The following is a 19494-nucleotide window of genomic DNA, read 5'->3' as shown; positions in this document are numbered from 1 at the left end:
GCGGGGGATACAGTCAAGGAAAACTGGAAGACTCTGAGTCTATAACTTATAAGCAGCGCTCGAGTCATTGGCCTGAATACAGTCACCTGATCCGGGGGAATACACTCGAAACTAGGTTAGGGCTAAAAGAGCGCCATAAAAGCCCCGGTCTCGTCGCTTCCAGACAAATGCCGTCCTCTCTGTGCGTTCCTATTGGCTGGTATTTTCTCCCACGTCAATAATACCCCGGAGTACTGAAGCAGGTCCCCGTGTTTCTTCATATTCCTGCGTTCTTGGTCTGTTCAGCTGCGCCGTATACCATTTGACTCGACATACGCAAACCCAAACATCCCAGGGCTTCGCCTTGCCCTCGTCCAGCTTACGACGTATCCTGACTCACGGTGCCGCTGGAGCCTGGCTCATCGGAATTGGAGACCAGGCCCCGCCGTAGCGCTCAAGCTGGACTCGACTCTCAGGCTACTCCTTCATCCCTATCTCATGCCTCGCTATACCCAAAGTTTGACGTCTCCTCTCGTCTGAATGCTGCGCTCTGCAACAGGGCAATCGGCAAGCGTGTACCTCACTTCTCACCCTCTAGGCTTGCAGCGGTCAGCGATGGTGTAAGCTATGTAATGCAGATGTCGTAAGCCGTAATCACGTCTATATAGGCCCCCATATCGGTACGCACTCGCTACACTAGCATTCACGACCATCTCATCTCGCACTCGACTTCGAGCCAGCTCAACGTGGCTAGAATCTACCCTATCTTGGTCTTCGCTGTTTCAGTGCTCTCGGCCGTCATCCTGCTGCGCTCCAAAGCTCTGTTTTCTCGCGTCCTCTCACCGCTATCCTCTCGCGGCATGTCTACCTCGAATGGATCGAGTGCGGTGTTCCCCAAGAACCCCGCGGAGTGGCGGAAGGCTCTCGAAGAATTGCCATCTACGCCCGAGAAAATCCCCGCATTCTTCTTCGGCCATGGTTCTCCCGCGCTCATCCATTCCGGACTCATCTCCCGGATGGGGGACGTTGGGAAAGACATGGGTCCGAACGGCCCTCTGGCGACCTTCCTGAAGGACTTTGGTCCGGCCCTCCTAACTAAATACAAGCCCAAGGGCATCGTGGTATTTAGCGCCCATTGGGAAACCCATGGAGAGCGTCTCGGTACGTCTTCCATGCCATACGCACGGTAATAAAACTCTGAGTGAACGCCTGAAACAGTGACCGACTACGGTGATGAGAACCCCCTATTGATGGACTACTTTGGATTCCCTCCTGCGCTCTATGAAATTAAGTTTAAGTCGCGCGGTGACTCGGCCCTTTCCCAGCGCGTCGTTCAGCTGTACAAGGATGTGAGTCTTAGTCGCTCCGCTCCCTGCATGAAACGGTGCTCACATATCGTTAATTAGGCTGGGTATAAGGCCAGAACCACCACAAAGAACGAGGCTAGAGGCGACGACGGGAGAGGGTTCGAAGGCCCCGGCCTCGACCACGGCGTCTTCGTCCCATTCCGACTGATGTTCGGGGAAGAGTTCACGGACATTCCCATCGTCGAAGTGTCGATGGACAGCAGTTTGGACCCCGAAAAGAACTGGGCGTTGGGCGAAGTCGTCGCGCCGCTGAGGTAAAGTGACAGACACACTGCCGCTCTGCTGCTTTTCTGACATGCTGTGACATAGGCGCGAGGGCATCCTTGTACTCTCCGGAGGTTTGCTCGTACACAACCTCCGCGACTTCTCGTCATTCTCGGAGTCTACGGCCAACAGTCTCGTGAAGTCATTCAATCAGGCTATACTGGACGCGCTGACAATAACAGACGTACGTACTGTCTCCGCCGCGTACGGAGTGGATTGATCACTGATCGCATGACTGCAGCCTGTCGCGCGGAAACAGGCGATGCTGAAGTTGGTGAAGCACGAAGGCTTCCGGGCTGCGCACCCACGAGCTGACCACTTCGTACCCTTGTATGTGGCTGCCGGTGCGGGTGGGACTAACACCGACGCCAAGCTGGTGTCTGCTGTCTACGGCGCAGCGACGGCGGCGTTTGATCTGTAACTTGTCATCAATGCAATGGTGTACGATATGTGGACATTTACCGAGAACAGAACAAAGCCCGCGGCGCACAGACATCCACAACGCCCGGTGGTTTGATAGAGCGGTCGCCGACTAGACAATCCCCCGGATTGAGGGATGCCGGCGGGAGGGGCGCCACGGGGAGGACTCCGGCGGCAAATATTGCACTCCGCCACGTGGCGGAGTTGAATCGGTGATCGCACACTTTTGAGTTTCAGCCGCTGCGCTCGCTTGATCACCGTTCTCCACCGTCTGCTATCGTCCGTCTCTGTATTCTACTCCGCGACCTCACACCGCCCTGCGCAGTGCGCACAGTCCAGCACAGCGACACGCGGAGGTACGAGCCATATCCACCACCATCGACCGCGCCTCATCACGCCCGGCGTCGCAGGACGCCTCATAGCAGTTCATAGCCCTCTGATCCCATCGCTGCTGAGCGGACGTGTGCAGCCTCCCCGTCGCCCCATCTCGGTCTTTCCCTCCTCAGAATCCGATGTATTGAGCTACCCGCTGTATCCCTGCCAATCCCCCTAATTATTGACAAGGTGAGCGCGTTTCACCGCACGTGTCGCACGGCGATTCTGCCTTCCGCCGCGGCTGACAGACAGCTCCCTTACGTTGCAGCCGCCAGATCGCCAGGCGAGCAGGCGTTTACCGGTTTACCGCACTCCCATTAATGTCCCCCGGAAGCATGGACCACGCCGCCGCGTACCCCGCGTTCCGGTCAGCCTCCCTCCCCAGCCACACCGCGCTCGCGCTCTCGACCACGCCCGACTCAGGCGTCTTCCGCCGCGACTCTGATTGCATGCTCAGCGAGGGCCCGATCACCCCGCCGCTCTCCCCCACACGCAGCGAAGACGGCGAATCGGGCATCATCGTGGACGCCGAGCCCCGCTACAGCGGCCCCGGACGCCCACTTGAATCGTCGGTGCCCCATACGCACCACCTCCCGGAAGCCAGCCACGGCCGGCGCAGTCATCAGCAGGGTGACGGGATGGACGTAGATCCGCGCCCGTCGGCGAGCTCCCCGCGGCCGCCGCAGAGGCACTTAGAAGACGAGCAGTCGCACTTGGAGAAGGGTTCCCTGAAGTTGACGGACTTTGAGGTGAAGGGCACCCTCGGTGAGTCACACGTTCTCTTTGATACATGGCGCCCACAACTTATATTGGGACTTCAGGTACGGGAACCTTTGGGCGCGTGCTGCTAGTTCGGCTCCGGGGCTCCTCATCACAATCGGCCACCAACTGCTTCGCCTTGAAGGTGTTGCGCAAAACGGAAATCATGCGACTGCGCCAAGTCGAGCATGTAAACGCGGAACGGTATATCCTATCACGTGTCCGCCATCCCTTCATCGTCGATCTCTACGCGACGTTCCAGGACAGCATGAACGTCTACATGCTGATGTCCTACGTTCCTGGGGGCGAACTGTTCACCCACCTCCGGCGCGCCAAACGGTTTACCGCGGACGTTACTCGTTTTTATCTGGCGACCATCATCCTAGCGCTGAAATACCTCCACTCCTTCAACATCATCTACCGTGACTTGAAGCCGGAAAACCTCCTCCTAGACTCCCGCGGATATCTGAGACTCACCGACTTCGGCTTCGCCAAAATAGTCGACGACCGTACGTGGACGTTGTGCGGCACACCAGAATACCTAGCGCCGGAGATTATCCAGTCGGACGGTCACGGAAAAGCCGCCGACTGGTGGGCGTGCGGAATCCTGTGCTACGAGATGCTCGTCGGCTACCCGCCTTTCTTTGACGAGACTGCGTATGGGATATACGAGAAGATCCTGAAGGGGAAGATTTACTGGCCGAGCCAGGTCGACCCGCTTTCAAAGGATATCATCAAGGCGTTCCTGCACCCGGACCGTAGCAAGCGGCTAGGCAACCTGATCGGAGGCACCCAGGACGTGCTAGACCACCCATGGTTCCGTGGGGTAGACTGGGACGCGCTCGAACGGCGTGAAATCCGGGTATGTACACTACGCCCCGTCGGTCACTAAGGCGCCATTCGCTGACAGTTATATTTTCGCCAGGCTCCCATCATTCCGCACGTCGCGTCCGTTGACGACACGCGCAATTTCTCCCATCTGCCGCTTCCCCCGGCCGACGAGATACCCGGTCTCATTCGCGAAGAGAGCCCGCCCTCCCTCCGGCAGCGGTTCGACTCCGTTGCCTACCAATTCCTAGAGTTCTAGCCGCGCTGCCCTTGCACAAAGCCCTCAGTCAGGTGGCATCCGAAGCCTGACCTGCGAGGCGTGGTTCTCCTGCGCGGGCTTGGGTTGCACTCTGCTGAGGTAGCCAGCATGGACGACCTTTTCGCCTCTCACCCTCCTTCGTCTATCCGTTCACCCACCCCTTCGTTCTTTCGTCTGCTTGCCTAGCTCTCTTTCTTGTCCCCGAATGCGTCCGTAATATGCACCCCTCACTACCTGTCGTATCTCTCGGAGTCGGACTGTTTCGTAATATCTGCCACTGCCACCAGCCAGCATACCCCACTCCCTCGAGTTGTATCCTTCTTCGTTCCCGCCGCCTCCTTGGGCTCCCGTCGCTCCCTCCCCGCTGTATGATTTCCACCGTTTCTCGAGCCCGACTGGACAGCGCGCGACGCCCGTCCGCGGTCCGCTCCCTCGCCCACGCTCGCTATAGTGTCTCCCGGTGCTTGGGTTTCGTCCGTAACTATTCGTGTATATTGCCTTTCCCCCGTCCCGCTCCTCTGGTCTCGCTGTGCTGTCGGTACTGTATCCAGGTTTATTGCTGTATTTTATTTTGGCGTTGAGTTGCGCTTGCGCTCCGAAGCAAATTGGTAGACATCCGACCGTTGCGTGATCGACCATAACAAACCTGCGGGAACGTTCTTTCAAGCGGAAGGAGCGCCCGAGCGCCTGGCGGTGAGTAGAAACGCGATCTCGATCGCGCGTCCAAATTTCTCCAGTTACGCGCGCCTATTCCTTGCACTTCAGCCACCACCCACAGCTTTTGAGCTTGTCGTCCTGCTCCGAGCTTCAGACATCCCCATCCTCTCATTCTTACGACATAAAACGACATGGCACGCAAACGCAAGAACCGCACGCATCTCAAGGGCGGTGTCGCATCCAACCCGGGCGCCGCAGAAGGCGTACCGAAGTCCTTCGTGATCAAGCATGGGCAGGTCGGCTCGTCCCTAGCACAACTCGTGCGGGACTTCCGTAAAGTGATGGAGCCCAACACCGCTAGTCGCCTCAGGGTCAGTCCCCGCCCTCGTCTCTTCACCCGTCAAACCTAACCCGGGCTGCAAGTAAAGGAGCGTGCCAGGAACAAGCTTCGGGACTTCCTCACGATGGCCCCCGCGCTCGGGGTGACACACCTGCTCGCGTTCACGCTGACGGACGTCGCGCCGTCGATGCGCATCGTGCGCCTCTCAGCGGGTCCGACACTCAGCTTCCGCGTGGAGCGGTACAGTCTCATGAAGGACCTTGTCAACTCCTCGCGGCGCGCGCGTAGCATGAGCTCGGTCGAGTACCTCAGTCCACCCCTGGTACGTCCCTCTCGACTGCGTACTCAATTTCACATTTTTACATGGACGCTGCCCTAGCTCGTGCTAGCGTCATTCCCCCCGCCATCGTCGACGACGCCCCCGCACCTCACACTGCTCATGAAGACGTTCCAGTCGCTCTTCCCGCCGCTCGCGCCGCAGAGCCTCTCGCTTTCCTCAGCGCGCCGCGTCGTGCTCGTGCACTACAACGCCGAGCGCGGCACCGTCGACGTCCGCCACTACCTCATTACAGTCAAGCCATACGGCGTCTCGAAGCGCATCCGCCGCGTGCTCGAAGGCGCGTCTGCGAAGTCCGCCCCCTCCACCGCCACAGCGCACGCTACGCTGGATCTCGGGAACGAGAAGGACGTTGCGGACTTTTTGTTGAGGAGACGCGGGGAGCCGGGACCGTCGAGTGACGGGTACGAGAGTGCTGCGTCGAGTGCGTCGAGTGCGGGTGGGGATGACGGCGATGCGATCTCGCTCGCGGACGACTATGTGGGGCGGAATAACAAGAAGGGCCAGAAGCGCGCTGTGAAGCTCGACGAGGTCGGGCCGCGCATGGAGCTCCGGCTGATTAAGATCGTCGAGGGTGTGCCCGGTAAAGAGGGCGGTGTGCTTTACCACGAGTTCGGTGAGTGGATACGATACAACGTGCTGCTACGCTGGCGATGCTAACGGCCGGTACAGTCAAAAAGTCGAAGGCGGAGGCCAAGGCGCAAAAGGCGGACCACGCCGCGAAGGAGAAGCTCCGTCTGCAAAGGAGGAAAGAGCAGGAGGCGAACGTGCAGCGGAAGAAGGCGGCGCTAGAAGGCGACAAAAAGGGCAAAAACGCCGGCGAGGACGAAGACGACGAGGACGGCGAAAATGACGAGGACATGGAGGCAGACGAGGAAATGGCCTCAGCAGCAGAGGAAGACCTCAGCGGCGATGAAGGTGACGATGGAGAGGGTGCTTGGGATGACGAGGAGATGATCAGCGAGGGCGAAGATGGGGACGAGAGTGGCAGCGAGAGCGAAGAGGAGGCACCACGACCCCCACCCAAAAAGCTCAAAACGAAGAGCAAGCGGTGAGTATGTAGCCCAGGTCATGAGTAGTATATGTAGCGCTTTTTGCTCTATGATTTTTCGCCACGGGGAACGTCGGTCGCCATCAACGGATTGATTTACTCGGTGATGTTAAAGTGAGTAGTAGACTGAGCCTCGTCTAAAATTATCGGCATTATAAAGTACATAGTAGACCCGAAAAATCCTACGGTCAATGTTTTGGAGGTAGCCCTCCCTGCTTTGCTGGCTCTCCCCAAAGGCCGCCGACCCATCGCTGCCAAAATCGCTCGGTACGAAGGCGGACACCTTCCCATCCGTCAAGTGCTGGCCGTACGTCGAGGAAGAAAGAGACGTTCTTCGAGGGTGCAGAGCCGCCGTGGCCGGTGTAGAAGTCGATAACATAACGCATGCGTGTGCCACAGCGTTCGACGACCCAGTCATGGCGGTCAAAAGGCGGAGAGTATCTGAAAAATAGGAAATGAGACGGTCGTGATTGAACGGCGCAAGCACAGGGACGTACCCGAGGAGGGAGTACCACCGTGCGCGCGGTGACCTGTCGTTTGGCCTGCCCTTGAAGCTGATGAGCTTCACGCCGCCGCACTTCTCGCCGCCCTGGTTCGCCTCCCACTTCATGATCTCCTGCCAGGCGCGCTCGTTCACGGCATTGTGGATGGGCACAACGACCTTCATGTCCGTCTCGTTGGGGTTGTGGTTCTTGCGCGCCATAGCGGCAAAGAACTGCGCCTGCGACGGGTAGACCCAGTTGCTGCCGTCCTCCCGGGGGATAGACGAGGTTTCGCGGTCGAGGGGGAGGTTAGCGGGAGGGGCGGGGGTGTCCGGGTGCTCCGCTGCGCCGTGGCCGTCCTGGGAGCGCCTGCTGAGCACGGAGGTCCATGATGAGCGTGTAGAGTGATCTACTGGACAAGCGTCCGTGGAAGAGGAGGCGAGGGAAGAGTGGTCGACGGGACACTTGTCTGCAGAGCCAGACGCCATCGTGCACTGAGATCGGAGTCGGAGGAGAGTTGGCAAGCGCTCGTTCCCGGTCCGCCCGGGCGTTCGTCTTGCTAAGGGACCCGGGCACCGGCAGGCGATCGAGGACCCGCTGCCGGAGAGAGTCCCTCTCCCCGCACTCCCGGGAGTTTCGGACTTTGCCAATGTGGCATTCCCCAACGCCTTCTCCTCCACATGACCGATTTCCCGCAGCGAGACGTACCCGGTCCCGGTCATATAACACTGCTAGGCACTACAGGGGGCGACCAGCCAGCCCAGTCTGAACCCATCCTCGTACCTCTTCACCAGAAACGACCGCCAAGATGCCTTCCTCTCCGCCCGTATTCTCGACGCCTCTCACGAAGCTGTTCAACATCACCCACCCCGTCATGCTTGCAGGTGCTTGCTTTGGTGAACTGGAAATGGTGACGGTGCTAACCCCTTTCGCTAGGCATGAATGTGGCGGCCGGACCAAGGCTAGCAGCAGCTGTCACCAATGCAGGTCGGTGTGCATGTCTCGATATACGCCATGCATCTCTAACGGTGTTCCCGCACAGGTGGCATTGGAGTTATTGGCGGCCTGCGCCAGAGCCCCAAGATGCTCCAGGACAGCATCAATGAAATCAAGAGTCACCTCGAGGACAAGACTGCACCCTTCGGCGTCGACCTGCTCATCCCTCAAGTAGGAGGGAACGCCAGGAAGACCAACGTGGGACCTTCACTATACGACGTTTCTCGATGCTAACCTAGCCTGTTCAGTATGACTACTCGAAGGGACAGCTTCCGGCACTCACAGAAGTCATGATCAAGAACGGCGTGAAGCTCTTCGTGTGTGCGGTTGGAGTTCCTCCCAAAGACATGGTCGACAAGTTGCACTCTGCTGGCATCGTGGTCATGAAGTGAGTCTACACTTTCGCATATTGAGCTGTCACTCAACTTGTGTGTAGCATGGTCGGGCACCCGAAGGTATAGGTGCCGTGATATTATACCTAGCATGCTCAACTCATCGCTTCTGCTGTAGCACGTCGCCAAAGCGCTTGCCCAAGGTTCTGTTCACTCGCTATTACACGCGCTAGCTGCTGCTAACATACGCTCAAACAGGTGTCGATGTCATCTGTGCGCAAGGCGGAGAGGGAGGTGGTCACACTGGTGATACCCCGTTCTCCATCCTCATCCCCGCGGTCGTCGACATCTGCAAGAACGCAAAGAGCCCACTCACCGGAGAACCCATCATCGTCGTCGCTGCAGGCGGGATTGCCGACGGACGCGGTCTCGCAGCCGCTCTCTCGTATGTACCCCCATTTGCCAATACAATCCAAATAACTTACCAGAACGTCCCTGCCCAGATACGGCGCCGCGGGTGTCTGGGTCGGTACCCGCTTCGTGGCCAGCGAGGAGGCCGGCGCGCCGAAGGTGCACAAGGACCTCGTCCTGAGTGCCGGGTACGACGACGTCACGCGCACAATCATCTACTCCGGACGGCCTATGCACGTCCGCAAGACGCCTTATGTTGCGAGCTGGTTCGTTGCCGCCGAGCACAGTGCGAATGCGTTCCGTGCTCACTCATTATGCGCTTGTTCCAGGGACGGCAAAGAGCAGAAGGTTGCAGAGCTCACGTCGCAGGGCAAGATTCCGCACCAGGTTGATTTGGAGGAACACCCGGAGAAGTCGATGGAGAGCCGCATGTGTACGTTGGCGATTATAGGCTGTGGCGGATGTGTTTGTTGATGTCATTACAGGGCTTATGGGCAAAGTGGCTGGCTCTATCAAGGTTAGTACAGTCCATGGCTGTCAAAGGGGTGACAACGATGCTGACAACATCACGTTCAGGACATACGACCTGCGAAAGATATGTAAGTCCAGAAGTAACAGCGATTCACGTCCCATTCATCACTGACCATATCTCAGTGTGGACGAGCTGGTCAACACTGCCGCAGCAAGTATTCAGAACGCCTCGAACTACATGGCTGTCAAGTCCAAGCTATGATTATTGGATTTAGCACGCGCTTCAACGCCGCACATACCTCATCACGTAGGGACTATTCCCTTGAATTTGCATGCATTATCTAGCACAGGTGTACAACAACAGAATATAGCCTCAGTCATCACCCATCAGCTCCGCGAGCTCGCGTTCTTCGTCCGCAGTCATTCCAGCATCCTCAGGCGTATCTGCTGGAGGTTCCTCCTTAGGCTTCTCCACCTCCTTCGGTGGCGGAGGCGGCGGCTGCAGAAGCTCTACAAGTACATCAGTACATCTCTTCCATATCTCACACAATCCTGTCCACAATTGCACTCACCATTCAGCCTCCACCGCCTAATCGTCCCGTCCAGACTCGCGCTCACGACCCACGGCTCGACGCGCACCTTCCCCGGCTCGCCCTCGACCTTGCTCCGGCGCATCCACAGCCGCAGCGCGGTCACGTCGTGCCAGTGCCCGTCCGTCTCCGCGAGCAGCTCCGGCTCGTCCGGCGCGGACACGTCGTACGCGCGGATCACGTCGCCCGCGCCCGTGAGCAGGTACGGCTCCGCGAGCGGCGTGAGCTGCAGCGGGAGCAGCGCCTTCACGGCCGTCGGGTGCTGGATGGGCGGCGGTAGTTTCGCGGGGAGGGCGTCGGCGCCGGGTGTTGGGACGGGGGCGGGGACGGGTAAGGACGCGGTGCGCGGGATGAGCTGGACCGTTTCGTCTGCGGAGGCTACGGGAACATGTAAGAGTCAACCTGAGATAGTGAAAACAATGAGCGCGCGGTGTTACCTGTCCAGAGTTGCGAAGTCCCGAGCGCGATGTCGTTCACCCGCGTCCGGTGGTGCGTGAGCTCCTCGAGGAGGGTGCTCTGCCATCGTGGAGGTACCTCGTTGTCTTTTGTGAGGTCCCACACTTTGATCACGCCCATTGTGTCTGCCGTGTAGAGCACCGCGGACGTGTCTGATGTCGCGCGCGCATCGAGGGACTCGACGGGGCGCGAGTGCTCAGCTAGCGAGCCCACAGAGCGGAGTGGCTGTCCGTCTGCGACTGTAGAGAGGTCCCTGTAGCGTAGTGGTCAGTCTCGATGATTTGGTGAGCTGTTAGACCAGGCTTTACCAAAACCGGATGATTTTGTCGGACCCGCTCGAGATGAGGAGACGGATGGAGGGTATCACCAGCAGCGCTTTCACGAAGTCTGCATGGCCGGGTGTGGAAGAGATGAGCTCCTTCGTCTATGGCGAATGTTCAGCTTTGGGCGCGAAGTATTGACTTCGGTGCAATACCTCTGCATTCCAGACTTTGATCGTCTATGTCCAACGATCAGTACATCAATGTGCAGCGAGTAAGTGTGGCGTCTACCCTATCCCATGAGCCTGTCACGAGGAGGTCCGCTTTGCCCGACCCTGCATCGCGGTCCACAAACGCAAGCGAGGTCACAGGCGCAGTATGTCCCTTAAACAGTTGCAACGTCTTCCCGGTCTGCCTGGGCGGCCGCCGCTCAGTCAGTGCGGCGTGTAGCAACCGACGGGGCAGGGCGCACCTCGAGAGAGAGCTTGCGAATGACGGTCGTGTTTTCCGCAATCCACGCGAAGTTTCCGCGGACCTCTATCGCCAAGGCCTTGCCGGTAATCGCGATAGGCGACCCGACGTCCTTTGTGCGCCCCGCCTTGTCCTTGCGGGCCTGTAAGAGGATGTCAGCGTGAGAGGGGTCGTGATCGGATCCGAGCTCGTAGGGAAGGCGTGCACACCTTCTCGAGCAAGAGCTCTGCCTCGGATCGGATGAGATTGGAGGTGTCTGCGGTCTGCATGGCTGCGCTGTTGTGCAATCGCGCTCTGCGGATGTTTGTGTGCAATTGATGGTCGGGGAACAGCAGCGGCGAGTTGCCGTTTGCGGACTGCCCGATCTGCGGTGCAGGCGCCTAAGCCGCACTACGATCGCGGCGCGGCGCGGGCCCGCCCTGGCATGCCTCGCTCTCGGCCGGCCGCACTCTCCACCGTGCGTCCATCTGCGCGCGAGAGCATACAGCCAGCACGCAGGGACGAGGTGAGCCCTCAAACGAGTTTGGACGCTTGTCGGGTCGTTGAAACTTTGCAGGACGCCCCGCATATCACTTTTCTTCGAGCTACGACTGCGCAGGCCGAGCGCCGAGGACGAGGACGCGGTCTTCCCGTCGTTTATCTGAAATCGCGAGGGGATCTGTAGCCTCGGTCGTGATTCGCGAGGACATTCATTGTACCAGGCTGTCGCGCTTCTCTTTTCAGCGTGAGTATCGGACCCGGGCCATTCTGAATTCGCTCCCCATCCTTCTCCTCTCACCTCATCGTACTGCTGTGTGTGGCGGCTCGTGCTGTAGTCTCTACGCTTCTCCGACTCGTCTGCTTCGCCTCTAGGACTTCGCTCACATTCTTTTATCACACAGTCATTACTCCACCATCATGAGCTCTCGCCTCGCCTCCTTCCGTGGCCCGTCCACCCCCAACGCATCTCCAGTGGCTCGGCAGACCACCACTCCCTTGTCGCCCTCTCGCTACTCCGAGCTCCCCCACCATCGAACACTGCGGTCCCAACTACTCGAGCTGCGAAATGTCGCGTACGAGTGGGACGAGCGTGTCTCGGGGCAAGGCCTCAAAGCTGCATCCAGCTTGGTCGACGCGCGCACAGAGCTCGAGTACGTGCTGGCAACCGGCGTTATTGCGGACTTGACAGGACTGACGGTCTCCGTAGCAATGAGCTCGCCGTGCTATCCGACGGGAAGCAACCCGCGTACCCGATCGTGCTTGAAAAGCTCCGATTTATGGAAACATGCATCGAAGACCTGCATGAGGTCATCAAGCGCCTAGTGCGTAAACTCGCTCGCGCGAGCATCCCTCAGGCTCATTGACATCGTTTTCTGCAGGACAAGTTATTCCAAAAGATGGTCAAGATCATCAAAAGCCTCGAAGTGCTCCTCCACGAGGTCCACAAGACCAAGGGGTGGAGATTTGTCGAGGAGCCCCTCTGGGTGACATGGTCCCTAGAAAAGTTCGGTACGTCATTTGACAGCCCATTCCGGCGCATGCGCTCATGTTGTTCGTTCCCATAGTCACGAAGCTGCCGTACATCCTGAAGCCATACCGACGCTCGCTCGAGACACACATCGACCTCGTCGAGCAGCTGCGGCCGCACGACGTGACCTTCGAGGAGTCGCGCCAGATCATCGCGCTCTGGCAGGCCCAGCCACACCTCGCGCTGGGTGGCTGGGACGCCGTCTGGGAAGACATCTGTGCAGTCGAGGTTGACCGCTGGAATGCGCCCCGGTGAATGGTACTGTAGCTGCACACTAGTACTGGCTGCGGGCCACCGCGGCCCCGCGCACGGACGCTGTCGAGACGTGTATTGTATGCTGCACCTAGTCGTTCTCCGGCCGCCTTTGCTGTCGCAGGGCGCGCCACACCGCTCGTTCCATTTGTACTCACAGACACATACCCTTCGCGTCGCTTGCTGTCCATTTGCTATCATATGTTTATCTGTTCAGTGTCTCGGCGAGCGTGCCTTGCGGGTTGGGGTTCGGTCGGGTGTGATGCGTGCACGGACAGTCGGGTCTGTAGTCAAATCTAGAGAGGGGGCTTGACGATGCCCGGGCTAATCTTATAGTATACAATAGAGGAGTCCTCGGTGTTGATGGCGAGGTAAACGTGAGGGGGGCTACCAAGCTCCCGAAATGTGGTGCGTATCCTGAACGGCGTGTCAGCCGCCACATACTTTTCACACGCCAGGGAGCTCACCAGTCTGTCGAGAGGGACTCTGAGAGTGAGCATGGAACGACGCTGAGCAGATCATCCTAGAGGCGGCGGGTGTCAGCAGGGTAAGTAGTAAGTGGGGGAAGCGCGTCCTTACAGTGTTGGGTCGGCGTCCCCGTATGGCGCATCGTGAGCATTCAGCGAGCTCGATGATCTCAAGGTCGGTCCACTGTTGGGCTGCCTTGTAGTTAGTGTGGTCCTGTGGTTAAAATGAGCCCTACGTACCGCACTTTAGGTCATTATATGTTTGGAAAAGAGCCCCAGCCGCCTTGGGGTATTTCGGGAGGTAGGCTGACAAGGCCTCATACTGAAAGTCCTTGATTTTAGCACGTCGAAACCGAAGGGACCATCTCTGTACACTCACAGACGGATGATTTTCCATCCGTACTAACGACTGCCACCGTCGAAAACGATGTGGTGGACGTCGGACGAGAACGATCGAAGTTAGCGCCGGCGGTTTGCGCTATGACTCGTTCTGCTTTAGGCAGGTGTTGTGTTCGCCCGCGAGCGATCGCAGCAGAAAGCAGTATTACAACCAAGGGCCGATCGTACAACGTATAGAAAACATAACAACAAGCAACAAGCACAAGCGAGCACACTCAGTCCTCGTCCTCGTCGTCCGATATGTGGATCTCGTCCTCGTTCCCCTGCGCCGCCGCCGGCCGCGCCTCCGCCTCCTCCACCCTTACGTTCGTGCTCTGCTTCGCGGACACAAACGCAGGCGCCTTCACACCTCCCGCGGCCTGGCGCTCCGCCGCGGCCATCGCGTCCGCGGGCGGCGCCGCCTCGCCCGCCTCCGCGTCGACGCCGCTCTGCTTCGCGGCCATCTGCGCGGCGAGATACGACGCCTCGGTGTTGAACTGCGCCTGCACGCTGCGCTTGATGCGGAGCATCTCGCGGAACGTGTCCTCCGAGCCCGTCTCGATCTCGAACGTGTTCCACTCCTGCCAGAACTTGGGCAGCACGCGCGGGTCGCAGAACTGCGAGGCGTGGGCGTAGATCGCGCGCGCGCGGTCGATCTCGCCGAGCTTGCGCTCCATTGAGGCGAAGCGCAGGCACATCTCTGCGGTCTGCTTGTCGGGCAGGATCTCGAGAGCGCGCTCGTAGATGGGCCGCGTGGCGGGGAGGCCATAATTTGACGTCGCTTTCGCGATGTAGATGGTGAAGATCTGGGGGTTGTATGTTAGAATTGCTTTCTTGGGGCGAATGGCTCAATGAGAGAACGCACCTCGAACTTGTCCTCGTCCGCAACTGCGCTTGTTGCGCGGTCGTATATTGACATTGCTCGCTTCGCAAGGCCATGCTCTTCTTCGTACGTCGCGTACATCAAGAAGATAGACTTGCAATGTTTTGGTGGGCATTTTTCGAGTGCTTGCTCGAAGAGATCTCGTGCACGCTCGATCTTCGACCCGCCCTGAATACATGTATCAGCAATGCTCACCATTTGGGTGAAGAAACAACTTACGTAGCGCTTGACGAACTTTGCAAGGTAGATGTTCCAGATCTCGAACGAGACGGGGAATGTGAACAATTCCGTGCCACGCTCATAGACCTGTCAAGTCGGGTCAATTTATGATGCAATGAATCGGACGCCCGTCATGCCTACCTTGAAGCTCTCCTCATAGTACTTGTTCTCTTCCAAGAACGAAGCATAGTTCACGATGATTTGAGCGTTGGCGATGCGCAAGTCTAGAATCTTGTCGTATACCGCCTTCGCCGTCTCCACAGTGCCCAGCGACTCCTCAAGATCGACGTAGAAGGACCAGAGCTTGAGCGATTTGAACAAGCGCGCCTGGACTGGTAGTGCCTATAGACATCCTGTCAGCTATTGTTGTGCGGTGTGCAAAGCGACAGACTCACATGATCGAAGTAGTTGACTTTTGTGTTCTTTGGTACCGCTGCGGCACGTTGCATAACGCGGATCGCCTCGTCGTAGTTTCTGCGACTATAGTCAGACTTGTACGAGTAAACCGTCTGTGTATGCACTCACTCGTGCCGAATTTCCATCTCCGCCCACTCGCACCAAACCTCCGCAAGCTCGTCGACAGTTTTGAAGTTGACCTTTGTCGCCTTGTCCAGGATTTTGCGTGCGCTGTCGAAGTCGGTCTCGGCTTCCCCCTTCGTGCCACCCTCCTCGTAGAACTTGGCAAAGTTGATATACAGATGGTGGAAGTTCGTTGTAGCCCGGCGGGGGTTGATGGTGGCGAGGGCTTCGGTGTACGTCTCCGCAACCTGCAAAATCGTCAGCCCTGGGCTCATACCTTACGGACGAAACTACAAACCTTCTCGTCATTGTCGCCCCAGAGTGCCACCCGCTTCTCCCATTCCTGCACGTCGTTGGGATTCCGCCGAATCAGCACGTCGTTTACTAAGAACGGTCGGCGGTCCATCAGCTCCTCGAACTCCTTCATCTTCGTGTCGAGCTCCTTCTCCGTCTCCTTCACGTCCTCCTCATCTTCGTCCTCGTCTGGGTTCGCGAGGCTCTCCATCAGCGCGCTGATCAAGCTCTCCGAGAACTCCGCGTACGCGTCGAAGATCTGCGTGAAGTCGCGGATCGTGAGCACCGACGCGAGCCCCCGCTCGAAGGTCAGCTTCGCGCGCTCGAACTCGCCCCGCTTGATCCAGAACGTCGCAAGTCCTGTCCATAGGCGGCCGGCTTGGTCCTTGTACACCTCCAGGCCGTCCTTGCGGATGATGTCCTCCACGTTGAACTTGCGTGGACTTCTCGGGTCTTCGTCCTCGTCGTATGGCGCGGCTGGAGCAGCCGGGCCCCCAAAGCGGATGAGTTTCTCGTCTGCCGCGGCGGGCTCGGCAGGTTGACGCGACGCACCCTCTCCGGTAGCCTTTGCTATCGCGTCGTTTGAGACGTCCGTGTCTGCGACGTCCAAGCCCACCTCCTCAGCATACTGCTCCACCACGTCCAGGAACTCGCCCAGGAGCTGGTAGGGGCTCTTGCCCTCGGGGCTGGTGTACTCGCCACGTGCAGCTTTTCGGGCAAGATTGAGGAGCAACTTGGCCGCTTCGAGCGGTCTTGGGGCAGGATTGGTGGGGGCTAGGAGGATGCCGGTATAACGCTCTGTGATACTGGGGTCCACATGAAGGTAGCGGCGATAGACAGACACCGTAGTTGCCCCTCCTTTCGACTCGGCCCAGAGTAGATATCGACACCATATCCTGCCGTGGAGGGATGGTGGGAGTGTACGCAGGGCACGATCATAGGTTCGGCGCGCATGAGTATGCGAGACTTGTGGAGGGCAGAAGGGGTGGTTGAAGATCGAAAGGTACAAGAGCCAGAGGCGAGGCATCTGCAGAGAAATGTTAACTGTGTTCGCGTGCGGAGGACCGGTGAACGCACTCTTGGAAGCCACATAAGAGCACGCTCAAAGGTGGCAATGAGGAGCCGCCATTCCTCCCACCCGACAACACCGTCAAGGCCACCCTCCCACTGCTCAAGGTCCTCTTTCTCGTCCTCCAGAGCCTCGCGCATCTCGGGGAACTTCTTCTTGCCACCTGCTTTCTTCTTGGTTATTCGTTTGCCGAGAACGAACGTCATTCGTGTCTGGAGGTAGGACTTCCATAGCTTGAACGACCCGGGGAACTGCGCGATGGCAGCTTCATAGAGGTAGACTTGTCGTTGCAGAGATTTACGAGCAGCAGGGGAGGAAAGAGGTCCAAGAAGAGCAGCAACCTCAGGCGAGAGGTCCGAGGGCCCCTCCGCCCTCTGTTCTGCAGCGGAGGATTCCTTCACAGTTTGTATCGCAGCCCACCAGTGTCTGAAGGAAGCCGGGTTCCTGAGCAAGTCCTCTTCGCGGTGAAGGTCCTTGGTAGAGACAAGGTCATGATGAGTCGTCGGTGTTGGCAGAGGGAACGTTAGGGGGAAGTGGGAAGTCAAGGCCTCCAGAGACGGGTTTTCAGAGACAGCCGCGGACATCGCGAGACAGCGTGTGGAGGACGTCGGCGACGGCGAGGACGAGGGTAGAGGGACCTCGGTGCGTTGGAGAGAGACGCAGGCGAGCGCGCGGCGCGAAAGGGAGTGTCACGTGCCGCAGGCGCGTCTGTGGAACGCGTCGCGGGCGTCTATGCATTGCACCATCTCTCCCAGCTCTTGCTCACTCGTCCGGCTTATCTCTCCTCCACCATCTACCATGGTATCCTTCAGACCACCATCACCTCAATCGCATACTAACGGATGTGCAGCACGGCATTAAACAGGTCAAATACTCGCGCGAAGCTCTCGCTGCGAAGAAAGAGCGGGAGCGCGCGAAACTCACGGAGTACCAGAGCTTAACCGCGGAGGTCCTCGCCAGAGTGAGTTCTGACCGCGACGGTACTGCAACCTCGCAGCTATATGACCCCGTACTCGCACAGAGGAAAGAGAGGAGTTGGACCGCTGAATCCTTCGATCTCACCACCAAGTTGCTCAATGTCAATCCCGAGTTCTACACCGTCTGGAATTACCGCAGGAACATCCTCCTCAACGGTTTATTCCCCGAGCGGTACTGCTTATTTACTTTCTGATATATTTACCCGCTAACGGCCGGTATATTAGCACGCCTACGCAGATCAACGACCTGCTGTCCGACGACCTATCATTGACCACAGCCTTCCTCAAGCAGCACCCAAAGGTATATTGGATATGGAATCACCGCCAATGGTGTCTGCAACAAGTCCCCGACGGCCCGTCAGAGACAGACGCTAATGGCTGGCGGCAATCCTACTGGAACAAGGAGCTGTTCGTCGTCGAGAAGATGCTGGACGCCGACCCCCGTAATTGTGAGGGCTACTGCTGCCATTACCATCGGTCGTTGCTGACATGTATGCTGCACAGTCCACGCTTGGACCTACCGCCGCTACGTACTTGCGCAGATGCCTGTCAAGCGGACAGAGCAGTCAGAACTAGCGTACACGAAGCGCAAGATCGAAGCCAATTTCTCCAACTTCAGCGCATGGCACCAACGTTCCAAAGTTCTCACATCCTTGTGGGCATCGGGCAAGTTGGACAAGGCCAAGTCATCTCAGGAGGGTGAGTAGCATACTTGGGGACGGTTCAGTCGCGGCGTGTCCCTAATGTCGCACAGAGTTTGACTTGGTGCAGAACGCTATGTACACCGACCCCAACGATCAGAGTGTCTGGATATATCACCGGTGGCTTATCGGACCAGGTACGCTTCTCTGTACATTGGCAGATGGCAGTTGGTAAACTGAAAGCAGGAGACGACCGGAATATCCTCGAAAGGGAGATCGCCTCCATTCAAGAGCTCCTAGACGAGCAACCGGATAGCAAGTGTGAGTGCTTCGGCCGCTCTCAGATCGATATTCCTCACCCGGCTGATACACACCGTAGGGTGCATGGAATCGCTCGTCTTCTATAAGAGACTTCTTCTGAAGAGATACGGAGATGTGATGACCAACGAGGGGAAGCGCGACCTGGGAAGCGAGTGCCTGGACCTCCTGAACAAGCTCCAGGACATCGACCCTGACCGAAGCCAACGGTATGCTGATCTCGGTGCGTCTAGTCATGTCCCTCACGACAGCAGACTTACATAACCTCTGCGCAGCGCACGATGCTCCGCATGTACAGTAATCTAGCACACTCATATGGGATCGATACCGGATCGCCCCCACTTGTGAGCACAACCCCGCAGCCGTATCGCCCTCGCGGTACAACACATATTGGCTTTAATTCACGGTGGATCGTACAATCACTGGTGATACAGAGTCCCAATCATACAGCCTATCCGACATGCTGACCCCGTACTACCCACGCAAGACTTGATCGGGGAGGTAGAGGGATGTGATCATTGACCATGAGGAATAGGGAGGGGGATGGGAGTGGTGAGGCGTTCAGCACTTGCACTCGCCGGCCTTGCAGCCGCAACTAGAAGATAAGGTGAGCGACGAGGCTTTCTTCGATGTAGGCGATGCTTACGTCTCGCCGCAGTTGCAGGAGCTCTGGCCGCAGGCAGCGTTCTTCGGGGCGTCGGTGGTCTATAGGAGCACACGGCCGATGGTCAGCAGATGCAAGACAGGGATAAGGGTAAGATGTGGGGACGTACGGAGTACATGATGAAGAGTTGCGAGGTGAGGTGAGTGGTGGATGTGCTTTGGAGTTGTGGGATGGTGGACTGGAGAAACTCCTTGGTCGTCG

At 58.1% G+C, this 19494-nt stretch overlaps 9 protein-coding genes across 9 annotated transcripts; 6 read left to right on the top strand and 3 right to left on the bottom strand.

Moving 5' to 3' along the window:
* Positions 1-775: 775 nt before the first annotated feature.
* TRAVEDRAFT_165397 (Extradiol aromatic ring-opening dioxygenase) lies at positions 776-2066 on the top strand. Its single transcript, XM_008038625.1, has 5 exons — positions 776-1140; positions 1198-1328; positions 1386-1600; positions 1656-1794; positions 1852-2066. The coding sequence occupies exons 1-5, from the start codon at positions 840-842 to the stop codon at positions 2029-2031; spliced, it is 966 nt and encodes a 321-aa protein (XP_008036816.1). The 5' UTR covers positions 776-839; the 3' UTR covers positions 2032-2066.
* Positions 2067-2740: 674 nt separating this feature from the next.
* On the top strand, positions 2741-4251 carry TRAVEDRAFT_119467 (cAMP dependent protein kinase; the record flags this gene model as incomplete). The annotated part of the gene is made up of 4 exons (XM_008038624.1): positions 2741-2977; positions 3035-3170; positions 3227-4026; positions 4090-4251. The coding sequence occupies 4 exons, from the start codon at positions 2741-2743 to the stop codon at positions 4249-4251; spliced, it is 1335 nt and encodes a 444-aa protein (XP_008036815.1).
* Positions 4252-5061: 810 nt separating this feature from the next.
* Positions 5062-6640, top strand: TRAVEDRAFT_165389 (Brix-domain-containing protein; the record flags this gene model as incomplete). The annotated part of the gene is made up of 4 exons (XM_008038623.1): positions 5062-5279; positions 5337-5570; positions 5628-6201; positions 6258-6640. The coding sequence occupies exons 1-4, from the start codon at positions 5100-5102 to the stop codon at positions 6638-6640; spliced, it is 1371 nt and encodes a 456-aa protein (XP_008036814.1). The 5' UTR covers positions 5062-5099.
* Positions 6641-6737: 97 nt separating this feature from the next.
* On the bottom strand, positions 6738-7628 carry TRAVEDRAFT_28071 (cytochrome C1 heme lyase). The gene is made up of 2 exons (XM_008037925.1): positions 7134-7628; positions 6738-7077 (listed from the first exon to the last, which is right to left on the bottom strand). The coding sequence occupies exons 1-2, from the start codon at positions 7604-7606 to the stop codon at positions 6825-6827; spliced, it is 726 nt and encodes a 241-aa protein (XP_008036116.1). The 5' UTR covers positions 7607-7628; the 3' UTR covers positions 6738-6824.
* Positions 7629-7882: 254 nt separating this feature from the next.
* TRAVEDRAFT_64015 (2-nitropropane dioxygenase) lies at positions 7883-11397 on the top strand. Its single transcript, XM_008038622.1, has 19 exons — positions 7883-8002; positions 8055-8105; positions 8161-8312; positions 8363-8502; positions 8551-8569; positions 8625-8649; positions 8705-8891; positions 8950-9123; positions 9187-9290; positions 9343-9374; positions 9434-9456; positions 9512-9838; positions 9901-10296; positions 10356-10627; positions 10683-10798; positions 10850-10873; positions 10926-11045; positions 11107-11249; positions 11317-11397. Exons 1-12 carry the CDS (start codon positions 7927-7929, stop codon positions 9588-9590), a joined length of 1062 nt encoding a protein of 353 aa, XP_008036813.1. The 5' UTR covers positions 7883-7926; the 3' UTR covers positions 9591-9838; positions 9901-10296; positions 10356-10627; positions 10683-10798; positions 10850-10873; positions 10926-11045; positions 11107-11249; positions 11317-11397.
* A 605-nt stretch (positions 11398-12002) lies between these two features.
* Positions 12003-13074, top strand: TRAVEDRAFT_57745 (uncharacterized protein; the record flags this gene model as incomplete). Its single annotated transcript, XM_008038278.1, has 4 exons — positions 12003-12235; positions 12292-12406; positions 12464-12593; positions 12650-13074. 4 exons carry the CDS (start codon positions 12003-12005, stop codon positions 12865-12867), a joined length of 696 nt encoding a protein of 231 aa, XP_008036469.1. The 3' UTR covers positions 12868-13074.
* An 86-nt stretch (positions 13075-13160) lies between these two features.
* Positions 13161-13728, bottom strand: TRAVEDRAFT_45771 (uncharacterized protein; the record flags this gene model as incomplete). The annotated part of the gene is made up of 5 exons (XM_008038119.1): positions 13161-13281; positions 13332-13387; positions 13444-13523; positions 13572-13653; positions 13711-13728. The coding sequence occupies 5 exons, from the start codon at positions 13726-13728 to the stop codon at positions 13161-13163; spliced, it is 357 nt and encodes a 118-aa protein (XP_008036310.1).
* A 108-nt stretch (positions 13729-13836) lies between these two features.
* TRAVEDRAFT_70883 (spliceosome complex protein) lies at positions 13837-17314 on the bottom strand. The gene is made up of 8 exons (XM_008038621.1): positions 16702-17314; positions 15629-16651; positions 15337-15578; positions 15207-15285; positions 14953-15153; positions 14812-14898; positions 14575-14760; positions 13837-14515 (listed from the first exon to the last, which is right to left on the bottom strand). The coding sequence occupies exons 1-8, from the start codon at positions 17275-17277 to the stop codon at positions 13946-13948; spliced, it is 2964 nt and encodes a 987-aa protein (XP_008036812.1). The 5' UTR covers positions 17278-17314; the 3' UTR covers positions 13837-13945.
* A 177-nt stretch (positions 17315-17491) lies between these two features.
* TRAVEDRAFT_36183 (rab-protein geranylgeranyltransferase) lies at positions 17492-18893 on the top strand (the record flags this gene model as incomplete). Its single annotated transcript, XM_008038012.1, has 8 exons — positions 17492-17494; positions 17544-17654; positions 17715-17842; positions 17896-18119; positions 18175-18369; positions 18425-18508; positions 18558-18632; positions 18691-18893. The coding sequence occupies 8 exons, from the start codon at positions 17492-17494 to the stop codon at positions 18891-18893; spliced, it is 1023 nt and encodes a 340-aa protein (XP_008036203.1).
* Between the last annotated feature and the right edge of the window lie 601 nt (positions 18894-19494).

The sequence above is a fragment of the Trametes versicolor genome (assembly GCF_000271585.1).
Source record: "Trametes versicolor FP-101664 SS1 unplaced genomic scaffold TRAVEscaffold_4, whole genome shotgun sequence".
Taxonomy (NCBI): Eukaryota; Fungi; Basidiomycota; class Agaricomycetes; order Polyporales; family Polyporaceae; genus Trametes; species Trametes versicolor.
The sequence above is the reverse complement of the archived record's forward strand: the minus strand, read 5'-3'. Positions and strand labels throughout refer to the sequence as shown.